The sequence below is a fragment of the Coregonus clupeaformis genome, chromosome 16 (assembly GCF_020615455.1).
Source record: "Coregonus clupeaformis isolate EN_2021a chromosome 16, ASM2061545v1, whole genome shotgun sequence".
NCBI classification, from domain to species: domain Eukaryota; kingdom Metazoa; phylum Chordata; class Actinopteri; order Salmoniformes; family Salmonidae; genus Coregonus; species Coregonus clupeaformis.
Genome location: NC_059207.1, coordinates 49,900,598 through 49,924,096, shown reverse-complemented (window position 1 = coordinate 49,924,096; position 23,499 = coordinate 49,900,598). Strand labels below are relative to the sequence as shown.

At 42.9% G+C, this 23,499-nt stretch overlaps 1 protein-coding gene across 1 annotated transcript; it reads left to right on the top strand.

Moving 5' to 3' along the window:
* The first annotated feature begins 217 nt into the window (after nucleotides 1-217).
* araf (A-Raf proto-oncogene, serine/threonine kinase) lies at nucleotides 218-23,361 on the top strand. Its single transcript, XM_041901396.1, has 16 exons — nucleotides 218-271; nucleotides 1,282-1,493; nucleotides 12,586-12,689; nucleotides 13,100-13,202; nucleotides 13,445-13,599; nucleotides 16,700-16,804; nucleotides 17,043-17,187; nucleotides 17,420-17,450; nucleotides 17,566-17,693; nucleotides 17,935-18,137; nucleotides 18,402-18,578; nucleotides 18,841-18,887; nucleotides 19,766-19,884; nucleotides 20,474-20,605; nucleotides 20,889-21,023; nucleotides 21,221-23,361. Exons 2-16 carry the CDS (start codon nucleotides 1,383-1,385, stop codon nucleotides 21,359-21,361), a joined length of 1,836 nt encoding a protein of 611 aa, XP_041757330.1. The 5' UTR covers nucleotides 218-271; nucleotides 1,282-1,382; the 3' UTR covers nucleotides 21,362-23,361.
* Nucleotides 23,362-23,499: the final 138 nt, after the last annotated feature.

The window sequence follows — 23,499 nt, the reverse complement described above, 5'->3', positions numbered from 1 at the left end:
CAATGTTTCCCCCGAAGATTGAATAGGTAAACTGAATAATTTGTCTGTGTAGCATACTGTAACATGAATTTGTACAATATAACTTTGAATGACACATTTATTTTTACTTGTAACAGCAGCCCCCTTTACGTATCGATTCTGTCATCCAATGAGCGAGTGTAAATGTGAGAATGGACCAATACGGAGCGTGCATCACTGAGGTGTTCCGCTTTCCCAGAAATTCTTGACAGATTCTACTTCAGATTGAGAGAATTCAAGATGGCTGCTTCAGGTAAGACTTTATTCCAAAACCAAATTTGCAATTAGTTGTTTATGAATGACTCGTTTTGCAGTGGTCTTTAATTGTCCATTATGAATAAAACAGTTGCTTATACTATTGCGTAAACAAGCTTTTCTTTACGTGATAAAGTCAGACAGCAAAAGTATCAAGCTAACGCGCTACGTTAGCTCGGGCTCTACCAGCTAGCATGCCATCTAGCTAACTAATCCCTTTCTGCCTCATGAAAGCGCTCACTCAAACGTGAAAAAACACCTGACAGGAATTAAGAAACTATTTATAATTTAGCCTCGTAGAAGCGGTATTGTCATTTCATCAAATTAATATCAATGAATTGTAATCTAAAGTGGTTTACTGAGACAAACATGGCTTCCAAATTTTCGAAAAGTCATATTGCTAAGCAGTCAAATCCCACTATGCTAAACTAGGATACGTAACTAGCTATCTTATTTGCCAGCGACTTCAGCTAGCTATAGCATTTGTAGATGGCTAATCACTTTGGGCTATGATGAGCCAACAACAAGGCTCTTACAATAACGTTACTGGTTAATGCCATTTCGCATACACATTAAATGTTTCCAGTTCAGAGTAAAAGTGCAGCGAGACATAGTGTAGCTAATGTTAGCTAGATGTCTAGGCTATGAAAAGTTGCCTATAAAGCTAACTTAGCTGGTTAGCTAGTAAGTTTAGTTGACGTGTCAAAATAGTAATATTTTCATATGAGAAATAACATTTGCTCGAGTCATTGGCAATTTACACCAGATCAGTTGTGTGGTGCAAGCAACCCTTCCAGTCAATGATTTTATTGTGAGCAGCTGGATTTTGGAATGTCAAAATGAGGCCTCTTCTGTTTATTTACCAGTTCTGTACACACACCAGTGTGGTATCATCCTAGCTAGTTGCAACATATTCTGTCGATCTATGATCATGGGCACATTTGTTTCACTCGGTCATTGGCGTCAGATGGATTGTAGCTAGCTAATTAGTAGCACTGTTTGTCTCAGGTTCCAGGTAAGGGCTCACTCCCCCGGATCCCCAGTGCATGAAGTTCTCCTGTCGTTGAAGCATCTCAGTGCTGCCTCCCCTGCTCTTCCTACCTGTCATTATGTCCTCCAACTCTTCTTCCTGCTCCTCCTCGGGAGAGACTAGTCCAGAGGACGTGCCCCGAGGCGGGGGCACCATCCGTGTCTTCCTCCCCAATAAACAGAGGACCGTGGTAAGACATTCAAAAATAATCTCTTGGGGCCCTCACGTACAAGTACATTTGAGTTATTTTCAACAGTAATATTTCACGACTTTTTAATGACTAGGCCCAACCCCTACGCAGCAGACAGTTGGTGTTGTGCACCAGCTGGTGCCTAAGGCCCAGTTCCAATCTATTTCTCATCTTGTCTCTCAAACATGATAACCCATTAGGGTCGGGTGGTATACCGTATATACAGTATCCCGGGGTATTTTGAAATACCCTCTGTGTGATTTTCCAATACAGTTTTTAAATACATTTGAATATTTGTATGTTTGAAATAAATACCTGCAGTCAACTTGTGCACTAGGTAATACACTATATATACAAAAGTATGTGGAAATTCCTTCAAATGAGTGGATTTGGCTATTTTAGCCACCCCTGTTGCTGACAGGTGCATAAAACCGTGCAGAGCAATGCAATCTCCATAGACAAACATTGGCAGTAGAATGGCCTTACTGAAGAGCTCAGTGACTTTCAACGTGGCACTGTCATAGGATGCCACCTTTCCAACAAGTCAGTTGGTCAAATGTCTGCCCTGCTAGAGCTGCCCCGGTCAACTGTAAGTGCTGTTATTGTGAAGAGGAAATGTCTAGGCGCAACAACGGCTCAGCTGGGAAGTGGTAGGCCACAAGCTCACAGAATGGACCGCTGAAGCGCATAGCGTGTAAAAATCGTATGTCCTCGGTTGTAACACTCACTACTAAGTTCCAAACTGCCTCTGGAAGCAACATTAGCACAATAACTGCTAGTCGAGAGCTTCATAAAATGGGTTTCCATGGCCGAGCAGCCGCAAACAAGCCTAAGATCACCATGCGCAATGCCAAGCGTCGGATGGAGTGGTGTAAAGCTTGCAGCCATTGGACTTTGGAGCAGTGGAAATGCTTTCTCTGGAGTTATGAATCACGCTTCACCATCTGGCAGTCCGACAGACGAATCTGGATGCCAGGAGAACGCTACCTGCCCCAGTGCATAGTGCCAACTGTAAAGTTTGGTGGAGGAGGAATAATGGTCTGGGGCTGTTTTTCATGGTTCGGGCTAGGCCCCTTAGTTCCAGTGAAGGGAAATCTGAACGCTACAGCATACAGTGAGATTCTAGACGATTCTGTGCTTCCAACTTTGTGGCAACAGTTTGGGGAAGGCCATTTCCTGTTTCAGCATGACAATGCCCCCTTGCACAAAGCAAGGTCCATACAGAAATGGTTTGTCGAGATTGGTGCGGAAGAACTTGACTGGCCTGCACAGAGCCCTGACCTCAACCCCATCGAACACCTTTGGGATGAATTGATACGCCAACTGTGAGCCAGGCCTAATCGCCCAACATCAGTGCCGACCTCACTAATGCTCTTGTGGCTGAATGGAAGCAAGTCCCCGCAGCAATGTTCCAACATCTAGTGGAAAGCCTTCCCAGAAGATTGGAGGCTGTTATAGCAGCAAAGGGGGGACCAACTCCATATTAATGCTCATGGTTTTGGAATGAGCAGGTGTCCATATACTTTAGGTCATGTAGTGTAGATAAAGCAGATAACGTTAATCATTTCGCCTGTTAGATTGTTTCATTATGAAGCTTACTGGTACTAGTTTCCCAAAGCAGCTGTTTGAGCCAGTCACGTGTATGTTTACAAAGAAGCACAACGAGCAATAACAGCAGCTTCGTGATGTGAGTCACTCCTGCAGCGCAATTTAAGTGAGGTGATCAGGTTACACTTGTATGAAATTCACTACGGTTTGACAGATATCTTATAACTATGAAGTTAGTTTATTTTGCACCTCTTAAGATAGTTATCTCCAGGTGGGTTTTGCTAACATTAGCTAAGTGGCTAACGTTAGCTTGCAAGATCAAGCTTCTTTGTAACAACAGCAGAGACAATCCCCTCCTGGATTAAGATCCCTGCTGTCTAATATTTGTTTTATGCGTTCTGCAAACTGCATTGTGATATACTTGGGTTGTCTGTCTTATGGCCGTTTCTCACCAACGGCGTTGTGGTCTTTTCGTCCGAATCACGAAAAATACAGATTCCATTTTTTCCGTCCACTTTTCCCAAAAATGTGTTTAACGTCACCAACGCTGCAACAGTCATCCTCAGTGGCAATATGTTGTTCAAAGTGGCTAGAGAGGACGCAGTAATGAGAGAAAAAGCCTGAACTACTGGAAAAATAATATGCTACTGAAAATGAGAAAAGGCTATTCATCCTATTAGGATGAATCATGAAAAGAGCTTGGCTACGTTTCATTCAGTGGCACCCCGTTTAATAAGAGAGAAAATGCAAAACGGGCACCTGTCTTCATTCCTTGCACATGTGCTGACCATCATGACGCTTGTTGACCACAGTTTTCTTTCCATCTGATTTAAAGAGATGCTATCCAGACAGGCTAGGCCTATTTTAGGACACTTTCTGAATGGACATGGAGAATTAGCGAACTCTTAGGCTACACGCACACCCACCCACCTAAAAGTACCCATTAATCAAAGCCGCCTGCAGCTTATCTCACTCAAATCATATTTCTCCTTCCCCAAAAACGTATTAAAAACCTTGCTTAAGCTTCAAATCATTTCTGTAGGATATCTAAAACTAGTCTACATTATACGATAATGCTAAATCAATGTAGCCTATCATTTAAATTGACGAGAAAACATTTAAGGGGGAGATATAGAGAGACAGCTGGGATATAGGCTATATGAAGATGAAATTGACATTAGAGAATAGAAACGCATGCATGCAATCTGTCCATAGCCTAATGATCAGCCACTGATCGATTTTAGTGAAGCAATGGGTGGTTATTTTGACATTTAATTTGAGTGAGTGATATATCTAAATTTGTGCAACCACTTATTGATAAGGGTAAACACAGGCAGATCTTTTTTTGTCTCTGTCTTTTAGGGTTGCCTATAGCAGAGGTGGTTGCCAAGATTCACTTTAGCAGGCCTATAATATATAGCCTAATATATAGTCTATATGAATGGTGCATTAATATATTAATTAACTTCCAACTTACACATCTCTCTGTCTTCACTCTTCCTTTCTTGCACAATTCACGCATCTCCGCTGGCAACTTCACTGGCCTATCATTCCCCTTCTCTCTAGCTCTTGAACGAGTAGCCTATATATAGACAATGAACAGCGATATAGTTAAACTTATTTCTAGCAATAGAAAACACCTAGTAGGCCTATTGGGGAGAGAAGCAGCTATTGATCCTCTTGCTTGTTGAATGGCTATAAAATGGTGTTGTCACGATACCAGAATTTTTACTTCGATACCAGGTTTAGCATCACAATACTCTATACCATCACGATACTCAATACAAAAAATACGTATTAGCCAAAGTCACAGAATGGCACTTGAGCCAGGCATAGACTCAGCTGAATCCAAGATGGCGTAGCAGTGCGGTCGTGTTTTTTGTTGTGTGTCTGTGTAAATAGACATTTTAGAATTTTTTGTATTTTTCGTACATATTTCCCTATCACACTTTTCATCCTTCTACAAAATATACTTTCCTGCAACCCGCCTCACTCAATGTGGAACGGATTCTATTATTGACTTACCTTTTATCTAGAATCTCCAGTTGAAACTAGCTAGACAGCTAACTAGCTACTTGCTATTAGCCACCGTTAGCGGTTTTCACCCAGAACATCGGATTTTCTGCCGGAATAACTGAATCACTGGACATTAACACCGGATCGCAACTAGCTAGCCGCAACCGAATGGATGTTGCTGTTTGGCTAATCACCACTGCCCCCGAAGCAAGCACCAGTTAGCCTTGAGCTAGCCTCGAGCCTGGCCTATCTCCTGGCTATCTACCTCTCTGTCAACCGGACGGGACCTCGTAGTGTTGACACGGAGCCCCGCCGATCCAACACGACTGGTCTGCTGACGAAATCGTCTGATGTGGTTACAACAGGCTTCCCGTTACGATGTCGACCACAAAGATCCATCTGCTAGCCCCGGCCCGCTAGCACACGCTAGCCGTGGCCTCTTGCTCGCCAGTGCTATAGCAGCCCCCGAACTACCTCCGAACACTCCTATTGCTGTTCACCTGACCTTATGATAACTCAGCTATACAGCTGATGTCTTCTGGACTGTTCCTTTATACGGTACCGCATCCTGTTTATGTTTAGCCTCAGCCCAAACTTTGTCGCCATTACCAGCTGTTGTCTTAGCTCTCTCGAATAACACCTGTGATTGCTTTATGCCTCTCTCCCATGTCAATATGCCTTGCTTATTGCTGTTTCGGTTATATCTTATTGTACACGCGGAGACCGACTCAATCGGTGCCTCCAGTGATGCTATCTCTTTCATCGTTACCCAACGCTTAGGTTTACCTCCACTGTACTCATATCCTTCCATATCCTTGTCTGTACATAATGCCTTGAATCTATTCTACAACGCCCGGGAAAATCTGCCCCTTTACTTCTCTGTACCCAACGAACTAGAAGACCAGTACTTAAAGCCTTTAGCTGTATCCTTATTCTACTCCTCCTCTGTTCCTCTGGTGATGTAGAGGTTAACCCAGGCCCTGTAGCCCCCAGTATCACTCCTACTCCACAGGAATTATCATTTGTTGACTTCTGTAACCATAAAAGCCTTGGTTTCTTGCACGTTAACATCCGAAGCCTCCTCCCTAAGTTTGAGTTATTCACTGCGTTAGCACACTCCGCCAACCCTGATGTTCTAGCAGTGTCTGAATCCTGGCTTAGGAAGGCCACCAACAATTCAGAAATGTTCATCCCCAACTACAACATTTTCCATCTAGATAGAACTGCGAAAGGGGGTGGGGTTGCAATCTACTGTAGAGATAGTATGATAGAGCTCTGCAGGCTATCCAGGTCTGTGCCCAAACAGTTTGAGCTTCTACTTCTAAAAATCCACCTTTCCAGAAATAAGTCTCTCACTGTTGCCACTTGCTACAGACCCCCCTCAGCCCCGAGCTGTGCCCTGGACACCATATGTGAACTGATTGCCCCCCATCTATCCTCAGAGTTCATAATGCTTGGTGACCTAAACTGGGATATGCTTAACACCCCGGACAACTTACAATCTAAACTAGATGCCCTCAATCTCACACAAATGATCAACGAACCTACCAGGTACAACCCTAAATCTGTAAACATGGGCACCCTCATAGATATCATCCTGACAAATTTACCCTCTAAATACACCTCCGCTGTCTTCAACCTGGATCTCAGCGATCACTGCCTTATTGCCTGCGTCCGTAATGGGTCCGCGGTCAAACGACCACCCCTCATCACTGTCAAACGCTCCCTAAAACACTTTAGCGAGCAGGCCTTTCTAATTGACCTGGCCTGGATATCCTGGATGGATATTGACCTCATTCCGTCAGTAGAGGATGCCTGGTTGTTCTTTAAAAGTGCTTTCCTCTCAATCTTAAATAAGCATGCCCCTTTAAAAAATCTAAGAACAGATATAGCCCCTGGTTCTCCTCAGACTTGACTGCCCTTGACCAGCACAAGAACATCCTGTGGCGTACTGCATTAGCATCGAACAGCCCCCGCGATATGCAACTTTTCAGGGAAGTCAGGAACTAATATACACAATCAGTAAGGAAAGCAAAGGCTAGCTTTTTCAAACAGAAAATTGCATCCTGTAGCACTAACTCCAAAAAGTTTTGGGACACTGTAAAGTCCATGGAAAATAAGAGCACCTCCTCCCAACTGCCCACTGCACTGAGGCTAGGAAACACTGTCACCACTGATAAATCTACAATAATCGAGAATTTCAACAAGCATTTTGCTACGGCTGGTCATGCTTTCCACCTGGCTACCACTACCCCGGCCAACAGCTCTGCACCCTCCGCTGCAACTTGCCCATGCCCCCCCCCCCGAACCCCTACAAATCAGCTGGGCTAGACAATCTGGACCCTTTCTTTCTAAAATTAGCCGCCAAAATTGTTGCAACCCCTATTACTAGCCTGTTCAACCTCTTTCGTAACGTCTGAGATTCTCAGAGATTGGAAAGCTGCCGCGGTCATCCCCTCTTCAAAGGGGGTGACACTCTAGATCCAAACTGTTACAGACCTATATCCATCCTGCCCTGCCTTTCAAAAGTATTTGAAAGCCAAGTTAACAAACAGATCACCGACCATTTCGAATTCCACCGTACCTTCTCCGCTATGCAATCCGGTTTCCGAGCTGGTCATGGGTGCACCTCAGCCACGCTCAAGGTCCTAAACGATATTGTAACCGCGATTGATAAAAGACTACTGCGCAGCCGTCTTCATCGACCTGGCCAAGGCTTTCGACTCTGTCAACCACCCATTCTTATTGGCAGACTAAATAGCCTTGGTTTCTCAAATGACTGCCTCGCCTGGTTCACCAACTACTTCTCAGATAGAGTTCAATGTGTCAAATCGGAGGGCCTGTTGTCTGGACCTCTGGCCGTCTCTATGGGGATGCCACAGGGTTCAATTCTCGGGCCGACTCTTTTCTCTGTGTATATCAATGATGTCGCTCTTGCTGCTGGTGACGCTCGGATCCACCTCTATGCGGACGACACCATTTTGTATACATCTGGACTTTCATTGGACACTGTGTTAACAAACCTCCAAACGAGCTTCAACGCCATACAACACTCCTTCCGTAGCCTCCAACTGCTCTTAAACACTAGTAAAACTAAATGCATGCTCTTCAACCGAACGCTGCTTGCACCCGCCCACCCGACTAGAATCACTACTTGTGGTAGTGGACTTGTGGTCCTCTGTAGCTCAGCTGGTAGAGCACGGCGCTTGTAACGCCAAGGTAGTGGGTTCGATCCCCGGGACCACCCTTACACCAAATAATGTATGCACGCATGACTGTAAGTCGCTTTGGATAAAAGCGTCTGCTAAATGGCATATTATATTATTATTATATTATATACTACTCTCGGCGGGTCTGACCTAGAGCATGTGGACAACTACAAATACCTAGGTGTCTGGTTAGACTGTAAACTCTCCTTCCAGACTCACATTAAGCATCTCCAATCAAAAGTTAGATCTAGAATCGGCTTCCTATTTCGCAACAAAGCCTCCTTCACTCATGCTGCCAAACATGCCCTCGTAAAACGGACTATCCTACCAATCCTTGACTTCGGCGATGTCATTTACAAAATAGCCTCCAACACTCTACTCAGCAAATTGGATGTAGTCTATCACAGTGCCATCCGTTTTGTCACCAAAGCCCCATATACTACCCTCCACTGTGAACTGTACGCTCTTGTTGGCTGGCCCTCACTACATATTCGTCGCCAAACCCACTGGCTCCAGGTCATCTATAAATCACTGCTAGGCAAATCCCTGTCTTATCTTAGCTCACTGGTCACCATAGCAACACCCACCCGTAGTATGCACTCCAGCAGGTATATCTCACTGGTCATCCCCAAAGCCAACACCTCCTTTGGCCACCATTCCTTCCAGTTCTCTGCTGCCAATGACTGGAACGAATTGCAAAAATCTCTGAAGCTGGAGACACTTATCTCCCTCACTAACTTTAAGCGTCAGTTGTCAGAGCAGCTTACCGATCACTGCACCTGTACACAGCCATTCAGAAATTAGCCCACCCAACTACCTCATCCCCATATTGTTATTTATTTTGCTAATTTGCACCCCAGTATCTCTATTTGCACATCTATCATTCCAGTGTTAATACGAAATTGTAACTATTTTGCACTATGGCCTATTTATTGCCTTACCTCCATAACTTACTACATTCACACACACTGTATATATATTTTCTGTTGTATTTTTGACTTTGTTTTATTTACCCCATATGTAACTCTGTGTTGTTTTTATCGCACTGCTTTGCTTTATCTTGGCCAGGTCGCAGTTGTAAATGAGAACTTGTTCTCAACTGGCTTACCTGGTTAAATAAAGGTTAAATAAAAAATAAAAAAATCTACTGCTCTGTTCAATCGTTGGGGATTCAATATCAAATCAAATCAAATTGTATTTGTCACATGCGCCGAATACAACAGGTGTAGACCTTACAGTAAAATGCTTACTTACAAGCGCTTAACCAACAATGCAGTTTTAAGAAAAATATGTGTTAAGTAAAAAATAAAATAAGTAAAATAACAGTAAAAATAACAGTAGCGAGGCTATATACAGTGGGGTACAGGGTCAATGTGCGGGGGCACCGGTTAGTCGGGGTAATTGAGGTAATATGTACATGTAGGTATAGTTAAAGTGACTATATCATTACATTTGAACATTATGTACAATCAATTTGACTTTATTTTTACCAATCTAACTACAAAACATCATAATGGTAATCATTTTAATTCTAAATCTCTATAAACAGGATACATTTAGGTTTATTCACAGTACAGGTGAATGCATGCATTGAGTTATTGAGCTTGTTCTGCTGATTTCATGTGGCTACAGATGAGACAATCCCTTCTATTTAGGACTTATTTTATTGGCAACTGCTAAGAGAACATAATTTTTATTGTACTGATTAACAACATTTGCATAGAAGAAGCAATCTCTTTTCTAAAAGTGTGCGCTGTCTCTTTAAGATGTTAATGATGTCATTTTCAGGCATAATGTGGCAGTGGAATCTGACTTTGTGGCTATGGAATCTAGTGGAAACCAGACAGGAGGCAAAAGAAGATGAAATGAATGAGTTTTTGGTGGTGAGGGAGACGAAGTGAATTAATGACGTTTTTGGTGACAGTCTGCTTTGAAATCAGCATATTTAGTTGTAAGCTAACAAGGAAAGGTAGCCTATAATTAAAGCTGGAAGCTACCGGTATCGCATTGCATTGTGAAAGTGTTCTAGCCTGTATGGATATACATTTTTTGTGAACAGTAATGATCAGTTTCAAAATGTTTACATACCGTGTTGCATTATTCAAGTGTGTTAACTTCTGTGCAGCATGAGTGGGGACTGGGGAGCGAATGCAGCCCAGACAGTTCTAGCAATGAATAAGTAAGTGCTCATCGCACTATAAAGGGGCTACGCTGATACAGACTTGATCCTCTCAATCACGTGAGACACATTTGACAAGTACTGAACATAACAGAAATTCTAGTACCAACTGCTTTTTTGGGGGGGATATTGAAAATGTACAGAAGTTTCGGCATACTGTGCAACACTACTATAAAATAGGCGTTGACATTGAACTGGCGGGTATATATTCGGACTTGGTGAGGAAGTGACTTTAGTAGTAAATGTTTGCATGCACTTATCATTTACCTAGAATCCGCTATGGGGATTCATTAGTACTTGTAAGAATTTTGTTAGCATTCTGGTAAGTGAAGTATTTTGGGCTTTCTTTTTCGTTTGAAAAAAATTGCTCCCCTTGTGTGCACTACCTGTAATACTGTATATCACGGGATGGCACATTATGAAGGTATGGAAATCTGCATACCACCCAACCCTAGAACCTATTGGGGCAGAAGCCGTGAGTTGTTTTTATTCTGGATGGCCAGATGGCTAGCAATAATGACAAGAAACTGTCATGTGGGGAATAGTGAGTGGCTCTTTTCAGCTAGTTTCATCTTGTTCTTGATACCATGTCTTGTTTTGAGGTGTTTTGACTGATTTCATGTCAATGCTAAAATTCGCTAGCTAGCTAACCAACAACTGTAACGATGTACACTACATGACCAAAAGTCGTGCTCGTCGAACATCTCATTCCAAAATCATGGGCATTAACATGGAGTCGGTCCCCCCTTTGCTGCTATAACAGGGAAGGCTTTCCACTAGATGTTGGAACATTGCTGCGGGGACTTGCTTCCATGCAGCCACGAGCATTAGTGAGGTCGGCACTGATGTTGGGCGATTAGGCCTGGCTCGCAGTCGGCGTTCCAATTCATCCCAAAGGTGTTTGATGGGGTTGAGGTCAGGGCTCTGTGCAGGCCAGTCAAGTTCTTCCACACCGATCTCGACAAACCATTTCTGTATGGACCTCGCTTTGTGCACAGAGGCATTGTCATGTTGAAACGGGTAACTGCCTTCCCCAAACTGTTGCCACAAAGTTGGAAGCACAGAATCGTCTAGAATGTCATTGTACGCTGTAGCGTTCAGATTTCCCTTCGCTGGAACTAAGGGGCCTAGCCCGAACCATGAAAAACAGCCCCAGACCATTATTCCTCCTCCACCAAACTTTACAGTTGGCACTATGCATTGGGGCAGGTAGCGTTCTCCTGGCATCCGCCAAACCCAGATTCGTCTTTCAGACTGCCAGATGGTGAAGCGTGATTCATCAGTCCAGAGAACTCGTTTCCACTGCTCCAGAGTCCAATGGTGGCGAGCTTTACACCACTGCAGCCGATGCTTGGCATTGCGCATGGTGATCTTAGGCTTGTTTGCGGCTGCTCAGCCATGAAGCTCCCGACTAACAGTTCTTGTGCTGATGTTGCTTCCAGAGGCAGCTTGGAACTCGGTAGTGAGTGTTGCAACCGAGGACAGGCAATTTTTACACGCTTCAGCACTATGCAGTCCCGTTCTGTGAGCTTCTGTGGCCTACCACTTCCCGGCTCCTAGACGTTGCCACTTCACAATAACAACACTTGCAGTTGACTGGGGCAGCTCTAGCAGGGCAGAAATTTGACTTGTTGGAAAGGTGGCATCCCATGACGGTGTCACGTTGAAAGTCACTGAGCTCTTCACTAAGGCCGTTCTACTGCCAATGTTTGTCTATGGAAATTGCATGGTTGTGTGCTCGATTGTATACAACTGTCAGCAACGGATGTGGCTGAAATAGCAGAATCCACATACTTTTGTGTGTATATATAGTGTATTTGAGAGACAAGTGCTCATTGTGCAAATGTATTTGTTTTCAATAAACATTGGAGACTAAATACAATTTACATGTTGTCAACAATCTAAGCCAACCCCGTCTGTTTTGACCTGTAGTTGCGCACGTGTCGGTTTTGTTGCTAAACAACCAACCAGTCTATATGACTTAAACAATTTCATAACTCTAAATGTTTTTAGTCTGTATTTTATCACGTGAAAGTAGTTATTTCTCTGACACAAGCAGCCACTTCCACACCCTAGTTGTAATTGCTAAACTAGCTTCCATAAAACTCTATTTTGTTCAAACATCTATTTGTGTCTGCAGGTAAATGTTCGCCCTGGGCAGACCGTTTATGACAGTTTGGATAAAGCCCTTAAAGTAAGGGGCCTGAGCCAGGACTGTTGCGCTGTGTTTCGACTCCTAGAGGGGTAAGTGTCTGTCATAGCCCATAGGGCTCTGGTCAAAAGTAGTGCACTATATAGGGAACAGGGTGCCATTTGGGACTCAGACATATTGTGAGTGCCAGTGTCATACTTTCTGAATGGTAAACTAAACTGTGGCAGACTCCTTTGATTCCTTTGGGGTCACTCCACCTTAAACCTGATTTTATAACACAATTTTAATATCTTGTTTTGCACTGTCACAATTTTTAAGCCTCTTGTCTGGTCTGGTTCTAGCAGTGTCATTTTACAATAACATCTGTATGTGGTGCATTGATGAGCTTGATGTTGATGTTTCTTAACTTTCTATGTACAACCCCAGAATACATTTCTAGCAACATTGTCTTTCATGGCAATACAGTTTTCCTGTGTCTATTTATCTCACCCCCCTCCTGCAGTCGCAAGAGACTAACTGATTGGAACACTGACATCACCCCACTGGTAGGAGAAGAGCTGCTGGTAGAGGTGTTGGATGATGTCCCCCTCACCATGCATAACTTTGTAAGTAGCTTTTGTAATTGTTTCACTCTGCATTCGTGTATTGTATGGCAACACAATTTTCCCAGTAGTGGTTAACACCACCACCTTCAACACATGCTTGTGACTGTGTGGGTTAGAATACTGGACCTATCACTACTTCGTCACAAAACCCTCGCCTCACTTTCCTTCTTAAACATTGCAATATCGCTTCAATTGAAATGTCTGAAAAATAGATAAAATATTTCACATAATTTGTATTCCAGGTACGAAAAACCTTCTTCAAGTTGGCCTATTGCGACTTCTGCCACAAGTTTCTGTTCAACGGCTTCAGATGTCAGACATGCGGCTACAAGTTTCACCAGCACTGCAGCAGCAAAGTCCCCACTGTGTGTGTGGACATGGACACTATGACAAAACGGTGAGTCTGTCGAGGACATTGAGACGGAACAGGGATACTGTCCTAGATTGTATGAGTCAATAGTGTGGCGAGTCTCCAGTACATTGTGATAAGAAGGTTTAAAATCCCACAATGTTCTCGAGATTCATTTTGTTGTGTTTTTCACAGGGTGTCCGCGGGTTCTTAAAAAGTCTTACATTAATTTATCTGATTTAAAGGTCTTAAGTCTTAAAATGTCTTAAATCCCATTGTCAAAGTTCTTAAAAAATGCGAAAGAGACGACTACAGTGTTTCCGTTATATTGTGCTGCTACTTAATTGTTGCCACCACGGAAAAATAAACAAAACAAATCATCAAATAATACTGTAGGTGCAATTTCAAGATGTTCGAGAGCTATCCACCTCTGTGTGTGCACGTCATGTGTGAGTCAGGCCGTTGCCATAGGAGAGAGCAAGGTAGCATATACAGTTTGATAGACAACATTAACTTGAGCTGGGATGATAAACCCTCTTACCGACGCAATTTTGTGTACGTCGGTGATTAGGCTACACAACGTTCCTGATGATTTATTGGGTTCTAAAACCATTATTTTGGTTAACAGTAATGTGCATTAACCTGCTTCCTACAATGAGTGTCCCTGTTTCCCTGCTGGCTCTCACCCCCGCCCCTCCCTTTGCACATAGGGTGAAGAGAGATTAATTCTGATAAGCGCAAGCATACTGACAGTTGAGCAAGATTTTGAAATATAATTGCAGAGAAGACCGTTTTTAAAACGATTACTGTTACCGTTGTAAAAAAGGAGAGTCTCAGCCTTATGTGAGTATAACAATTATTTCTCAACTGTCTACAGCTAGGTTTCCATCCAATTGGCGACAGATTTTCATGTGAATATTCTAAAATCTGCATAAAGAAAATATGTGCATTTTTCCACCCGTGGTGTTTTTCCACCAAACGGACTTGTTTTTGCGGATAAATATCAGTGCGTGATGTAGTGCACACAAAATGTACTTTACTGCTTAAGTTTTCATTTACCGAATAAAAACCTAAAGTTCAATGTGTTTCCATCGCTTCACAAAAACTGTTGCGTTAAATAGCAAATGTGCCTACTCTGGTCTTGGCACGTGCGCTCTAGCCAATAGCTTGCAGATACAGTGTGGGTAGGCTAGTCTACATTATGAGATTATTATGGATATGAGCGAGAATATTTGTATTCGTCAAACTGCAGTCAAGCATCAATCATCATGTCACCAGAATAACACCCTTGAAATGTATTGGAAAGGAGCATCAAGATCACCATGGACTTTCACCACCCTGTGACGTTCATTAATTTATTTAATCTAATAAACTGCATAGTTTCCCGAGTCATAGTGGGAGGACCACACATCATCACGTGACTCCAAGTTTACTTCGATATAATGGTTATTTTATCATAATTTGTGTTTACACCACCATTTCTCTCATAATTAATTTGACCGACACCAAAAGATCCCACCATGTCGAACAAACAAATGATCTGTCGGCATTTATAAAATTCTACCGAACCTACCTGTTTCCATCAAAGCTGTCGTGATTTATTTTTATACGGTATGATTTTACTCGAATAAAAACTGTGGATGGAAACGTGGTTTATATAGAGGAAATACATCAAGTAGCCTACAGTGCATTCGGAATTGTTTTTTTCCTCATCAATCTACACACAATACCCCATAATGACGAAGTAAAATCAAGTTTCTAAAAACCTGTTTTTGCTTTGTCATTATGGGGTATTGTGTGTAAATTGATGTGGGAAAAATGTAATTAATCCGTTTTAGAATAAGGCTGTAACGTAACAAAATGTGGAAAAAGTCAAGTGGTCTAAATATTTTCAGAATGGCCTACCAATAAAAGGTTTTTGTAGGATATTTACATTTACCGTTAGATTAATTTAATGGCTAAAGCAACAATCATATTTAGTTAGCAATCTAGCTAATGTGTTTTGAGTTCCCACTTCCTCAGGTGGTAAATTATGTAGCGTAGGCTGTAGCCTAGGACAATATGCACAAAAAACATGCAGGCAAATTAATCTCTAAAGAGACAAAAATATATCTGATTATTCTGAATATCCATCATGCATTTCCTGAACATGTTAGATGAAATGGCTAACTTCTTTCATGTCTTACTTGGCACTGGAAAAAGTATGTCTAAAGCCCTCCTCTGCTTAGCTACCTTGCTTCAAAGTATAGGCATTAGATACCTGATTCACTGAATGAGGGAATTATTGTATTTGACTTTTTGGTTGTAGGCTAATTTTCTAATGGTATAGCATAATACCTCCAGGAGAGCTACTGTGTGTGTAGACCTTTCTTCCAGCCCCACTCTAACACACCAGATTCTACAAATCCACTGCTCAACAGGACCTTGTTAAGCTGGTTCAAGTGTGATCAAAAGCCTGCACACCCAGTGGCCTAGCTCTCCAGATGGAGAGTTGACCACGTGTTTTATACAGTAACAATGCTGTGTGTTAGACTTTAAGGCATTTTTTCACAGTGGTATCGTTATGGTATTGAGTATCATTATGCTAAGCTGGTATTTATATCGAAGCCAAAATTCTGAAACCTAGAGTTTGTGATCAAATCAAATCAAATTTGATTGGCCACATGCGCCGAATACAACAGGTGCAGACATTACAGTGAAATTCTTACTTACAGCCCTTAACCAACAGTGCATTTATTTTTTAATAAAAAAGTAAAATAATGATTAGCCCCATTGGGGTAGCCAAAACAAATACAGATGGGCAACCCCATGCTTCAGCCATCTATAGCCTAGGCAGTAGCCACTATGCTACTACATCCGTCAGGCTCATTGCTAAAAATGCACACCTGCCTGATAATATGAGCCATGTAGGCTATAGCCTTAAGGCCAGCCCTAAAAATAGTGCTTTTTGCCAACATGGCCTCAAAATTGGCATTAAATTGCATTCCAAGTGGCATTAAAAAAGGTCTTAAATTTAACTTCATGGAACCTGCAGATACCCTGTTTTCACAAGGTCACTCATATCACTTCATATTTGTTTTACTGTTAGCATTGTGTGATTGGAACAGCGCTCCTTACCCTTTGTGTGTGTACTGTACCTTGTTTCCAGGTGCACACCTAATCCCTGCCCAGATGAGTACCCTCGGATATCCATACTGTTGCCCGACAACTCCATATCCCAGAGCGACATAGCCTTAACCCCAGATCCTTCTGGGTAAGTAGATCTGAACCATAGTCACATGCATCCCAAATGGTACCCTATTCCTTATATAGTGCACTACTAGTCCCATAGGGCTCTGGTCATAGTAGTGCGTTATAAAGGGAATAGGGTGCCATTTAGGATGCAGTCACAGTCTAGAAACCGTATGGTATTGGTGCCCCTCAAATGGATAACGGTAACTCTTCAAAATTGAACCTTAACCTGTACTGTTGTGCTCCTATATGTCATTTAGGCATGGACTACTGTCCCCAACCTCGGCCTTCCGGTTCCCCCTGCCAGGTGAAGATGGTCAGTCCCTACAGAGGCATCGGTCCACCTCCACCCCCAACGTCCACATGATCAGCATCGTGGGCCCTGCCGATGTCAGCATCATAGAGGTGAGACAGTCACACCCACAATGCAGGGCCTGGTATTACATGCCAGGATTTACTATACAATGCAAGTTCATTAGTCCATTTATTACAGCGGAAATGGAAATATGTCTTCTGCTCATTTCTCATCCCCTACAATATCATACATCACACCCACACAGCGGGCATCAATGTGAGTCTGAATGTTTCATTAATATTGGACGATAGTGGTTATGCTGTGTTTCTCTTCTCTTTTTAGGAGGCGTTAAAAATACAAAACAATACAATGGGTGAGATTTCAAAATGATTCGATTTCTTTCTTTATTTGAGATTATTATTCGATTATTCTCCCCTTGCAAGTGTTTTATAACTTGCTCATTTGGTACTGTATTGTGTTATATACAGGTCCTGAACCCTCACCCAAACCCTCCACCAGCCCGCCCTCCCTGGGCTCCCCTGGCAGGAGACCACCCAAATCCCCCTCAGAGCACAAGGAGCGCAAGCCCTCCTCATCTGACGACAAAAAGAAAGTGGTAAATAGAAATTAGATATGCCGGCAGTGCTAAAAGGCTTCTATGGAATGAGGTTCTCATCTGGGGAAAGTCCCAAAAAATGTAAGGTGATGGCGGTTGAACGGTTGTTGCAGTCTTTTTGGGAGATGCCATCACCTTTTTTTAGAAAGTGATGTCCGAGACTCTGAACCCTTGGTGTTTGCTGTTAATTAGTGATGGGGATGTTGTTGAAAATGGTGTTAAGTACAGGTTTGTGTTTTAGCACCGTGGTGGTTATAGAGACTCAAGTTACTACTGGGAGGTCCACTCGCGAGAAGTCAACATCCAGAAAAGGATAGGTGCAGGCTCCTTCGGGACTGTCTTCAAGGGCAAGTGGCACGGAGACGTGGCCATCAAGATCCTCAAAGTGACAGAGCCAACACCTGAGCAGTTGCAAGCCTTTAAAAATGAAATGCAAGTGCTACGGTGAGTAGCTGCCTTCTTATTGTTACATTGACAAATTAATTCATTTTCTATGAGGTGCTGGTGTACCGGTATGTATATTACTCAATGACGGTGCTGTACTGGTATGTACATTACTCGATGATGGTGCTGTACCGGTATGTACATTACTCAAACGTTATAGATAGAACATGGTGAAACATGCAGTTTTAGGTGTGATATTGACAGTTATGCAGTGTGTGTTGTGACTAATATTGCTCCATGGTTGGTTCCCCCCATCCCCCGCAGAAAGACACGCCACGTCAACATTCTGCTGTTCATGGGCTTCATGACTAAGCCTAACTTTGCCATCATCACACAGTGGTGTGAGGGCAGCAGCCTGTACCGCCATCTGCACGTCTCTGAGACCAAGTTTGAGACCATGCGTCGCATCGACGTGGCCAGGCAGACCGCACAGGGCATGGAGTAAGGCTGCAGCTCTTTACACACAGTTATTAAAGGGGCAATCTATTTTTGAACTTTAAAATTCTTGATACATAGCAATTGATTCTTGAAGTATATAACTTATAAATGCCTCATGAGCAGGATTCAACTGTCTTATTTTGTCACAACACGTGGTGCTTTTTAGTCACAACTGAAAAGTAACAGATCTATCGTTTTTTTGTAGCTTGACTGCTTTTTTATATACAGTTTTAAATAACATTAGCCTTTTTATTATTTTTTTCAGTTATCTTCATGCCAAGAATATAATTCATCGAGACCTGAAATCAAACAGTATCCTTTCTTGAGCTGGTCTTTTCTCTCTGAAGTAGAATAAGATGAATACAATTATATGGATAAGAAGGCCCTGATCCTAGATCAGCAGTCATAATCATACTTTTTTATTTAACCTTTATTTAACTAGGCAAGTTAGTTAAGAACAAATTCTTATTTACAATGACGGCCTACACCGGCCAAACCCGGACGACGCTGGGCCAATTGTGTGCCGCCCTATGGGACTCCCAATCACGGCCGGTTGTGATACAGCCTGAAATCGAACCAGGGGGTCTGTAGTGACACCTCAAGCACAGAGATGCAGTGCCTTAGACCACTGCGCCACTCGGGAGCCCGCTTTATGAGTACGGGCCCTGAGTTTGGATCTGTGGTGAGGGTGTCAGAGCTTCCTTTATCTAGTGTAGGCCTATGTGGTGGGTCAGAAACGTAGTTGGCAGCCAATAAAGAATAACCACAGAAGTATTTTTAAAGACTCAATTTATTTCGTTCAGTGCTGTGCTCACCACTAAAATTCATGTTTTTATAGTGTGTCACTGTGTCCAGTTGTGAAAACTTTGCATCATAATTTTAGTGTTTGTTGCTTAGTGTGAGCCTGTTAGGCGTCAAACTGCCAGAGCATCTTCTCTTCTTCCTCTTTAAAGGCAAAGAAGTGATCAAACTCTCGTATTTGTCACATTTCAACATAAAATGGATCACGTTTGTCAGCCCCATTAGAGAAAGATATTTTGTGTCCAAGCCTTTGTAGAATGCTATCAATTTCAAGTCTAATTTAGATGTGTTGAAGATTGTGTTAACATCACCAGTGTGATTGATTGGCTTTTACAAATGTATATACCTACCTACCTACTTGCTGCCATGTTCCTGAGCTCTGTTGTCAGACATCTTCCTCCATGAGGGCTGGACTGTGAAGATCGGGGACTTTGGGCTGGCAACGGTGAAGTCTCGATGGAGTGGCTCTGAGCAGGTAGAACAGCCCAGTGGCTCCATTCTGTGGATGGTAAGTTCCTGGCACTCCTGGGTCATATTCATTATGGCACACTGTAGCAAACCGTTTTGCAATGGTAAACGTTTTGCAGCAAAAACAAGAGTTTCTCATTGGGCAAGTTCAGGTAGTTCCTCTCCGTTTCTGTCTGTTTTCTTCCATTTGGTGTCTAGGGAGTATGACCTAGGTATGACAAGTGTGGTCCTCTGTAGCTCAGCTGGTAGAGCACGGCGCTTGTAACGCCAAGGTAGTGGGTTCGATCCCCGGGACCACCCATACACAAAAATGTATGCACGCATGACTGTAAGTCGCTTTGGATAAAAGCGTCTGCTAAATGGCATATTATTATTATTATTATATCACTGCCTGGTATTGCGGGTAGCATCATTTCACATCAACTGTCAAACTACATTTAGCCATGTGATTTGTAATGTTTGGTGAGTTTTCTAGAGTTTCATTGGGTAGCCTTTCTCATGTGATTAAACTATTTCGGTATAAAGAACACAGTTGTAACACATCTTCAGCTAGAAAAGGTTCATTTCCTAAAAGAAAATGTGTGTGCTTGAGTTAGCTGTCCAATGATATGTGTGTGTTTCCGTTGTAGGCTCCTGAGGTGATCCGGATGCAGGACGCCAACCCTTACACGTTTCAGTCAGACGTGTACGGCTACGGGGTGGTGCTGTTTGAGCTGATGTCGGGGACTCTGCCTTATTCCCAGATTAACAACCGAGACCAGGTGAGGATGTTTTTTTTACAAGTTGCAACAACAAGCTGATTTACAAGCACAAATACTTACAATTAAGTTATTAAATATGTAAGTATTACAAGTTTACAAAACACCATAAATATAACATTTGATGGCCGAGAGGAAGATAGGAACTGTTTACCTCTTAGTATATATCTGAAGGGTGCAGCTAACATGCATGCCATTTAAGATAATTCACATTCAAACCTCTCATGCATAAGAACCGATACCGCTGTACTGTGTATCGTGTTTACCATCCTGTCTTTCCTCTCAGATACTCTTTATGGTTGGGCGCGGCTACTTGTCTCCAGACCTCAGTTTACTGTCTAGTAGCTCACCCAAGTCCATGAAGAGGCTCATCATTGACTGCCTGAAGTTCAAACGTGACGAGAGGCCCCTATTTCCACAGGTGAGAGAGCACTGCCAAAGCATTTGTTGTGTACTTGGTTTATCATAGTCAGCAACAAGAGGGTATTTGACTTATTCCTCTATTTATTTACTGTTCTCTTATTGTCTTATTTGATGCATGTCGGCCTCCTTGGTTTTTGCTGTTTATTAGTGGGAGTACCTTTCCCACTTAACAATGTTTATTTTGTTTCTCCCCAGATCATGTTAGGCATTGAGCAGGTCCAGGACCTGTTGCCAAAAATCGAGCGGAGTGCCTCAGAGCCCTCCCTCCACCGGGCTGTCCATGCAGAGGAACTGAACCCACTCCTGTTCCACACCACTCGGCTGATGCCCCTGTGAGCTCTGCCAAGCCAGGCCCAGGAGTTGTCTGTCCTTCTGTCTGAGAGAGAGAGAAGAGACCATCACCACTGACGCGAACGTTGGCTGCATTACTCCCATGTGAGAGAGTCCACTGACAGCTGCCCATCCCAACACCCACAGGGGCTATATCCCAAATGGCACACTATTCCCTACATAGTGCACTACTTTTGACCCGAGCCCTATGGGCCCTGGTCAAAAGTAATGCATTATAAGGTGAATAGGCTGCTGTTTGGGACGCAACCCAGCATTCCCCTTCCTCTGACACTGGTTGGGGCTCCTACAACACCACCACCACATGTAACCCCTCCTCACGCTGACACTCCACAGCACATCACAACCCCCTGAGCCCTCAGACTCTCCCTACTACAAATTAGAACCACACAGCTCCCCGCCCGCTCCCCCTGCTCACAGGCCTAGACACACTGGAACTACAGAACACATGCTGGCCTGGCCATGTCAGAACCCAGACATTCCTATACTGTAACTCTACTGGCCCGGCCATGTCAGAACCCAGACATTCCTATACTGTAACTCTACTGGCCCGGCCATGTCAGAACCCAGACATTCCTATACTGTAACTCTACTGGCCCGGCCATGTCAGAACCCAGACATTCCTATACTGTAACTCTACTGGCCCGGCCATGTCAGAACCCAGACATTCCTATACTGTAACTCTACTGGCCCGGCCATGTCAGAACCCAGACATTCCTATACTGTAACTCTACTGGCCCGGCCATGTCAGAACCCAGACATTCCTATACTGTAACTCTACTTGCCTGGCTATGGATTTCTCAAGGCTGCTTTTAGGGGTAGGACACCAGACTTTGTAGTCGTACCATAATAACGTCAGTGTTTTGCGCTTTTGAGTGCAAGCGATGAAAGAGAAATGCTTACAAAACAACAACTGCATGCACAGAAGATTACTTTCACTTGGTTTTTGGGTACCATATTTTAAGTTATTGGTCCTTTTGGTCCCATAATGGTTTTGGGAAATCATAGTGTTGTCGTGCAGTCTTAGAATATGACCATGAAGAAGCTGCTATACAACATGGATTTGATATGCCACTGTCTTTGAGACTCAAGTTAACTGCAGCATCAAATATGTACAGCACCATTTTAATAGGCACAGCAGGGTCGTATTTATTAGTGCACACCAAAGCAAAACATTTTGCAACTGAAATATGAAAACAAGCACTTCTTATTGGACATGGTTAGGTAGTCCCTCCCTGTTTCAGTTCATTTTCTTTCATTTGGTGCCTAGTGAATATGACCCAGACATGTATAAACCTGTGCATTGTTTCCAGTGAATACATAGGCTAGTTTAGCCCAGATAGTTTCTGTATGGCCTGAAACCTGTAGTCTTAACAAGTAAAGAGTATTCTCAATGCTTTACATGCTTACAGTCAGCTTGACTCTACATTGCACCATGGACCAGCACTTGTGCTAGCAAATCATGTTAAAACAAGCTGCCTTACTTATATGTATTTGCTTTTTGCTCATTGTGACACATGAAGCTTATGGCAGTGGTTGAAGTGAAAAATATTATTTCTAGTCTCTTCGGTGGATGTTTTTGGTTTAGTTTAAAATGGACTATTCATTATCAATCACGTGGCATCTAGTTTATCTGAATCCTGCTTTCAATATAACTTTTGTGGGGGTATAATAACTTGAAAATGTCCAAATGTTTGGAACATTGTTGTTTTCTTAATTCCTGATTGTAGTAGCTTATACACTTTGACCGGACTTTAGGAAATGGTAGCCTTTAACTTAAATGATTGACTTTTCCTCTTCCTCCTTCCTATTGCTGTTGATTGTGGGTTGCTACTTCAATTGACTGTTGTACCTAGTGAAAGATGGTTGCTTGCTTGCTTGGTATTAACAGTGATTAGCCTATTGCCCTCAGACTCAACTCTGGACCTGGAAGCCAGTTCCAATGTGTTTTTTTCATTGTTCCCCTCTAATCAGGGACTGATTTAGACCTGGGACACCAGGTGGGTGTAATTAATTATCAGGTAGAACAGAAAACCAGCAGGCTCCGGACCTCGTAGGGTAAGAGTTGAATACCCCTGGCCTATTGGTTTCCTTCTTTCAATGAAAGTGCATTGATTGTTATTTTG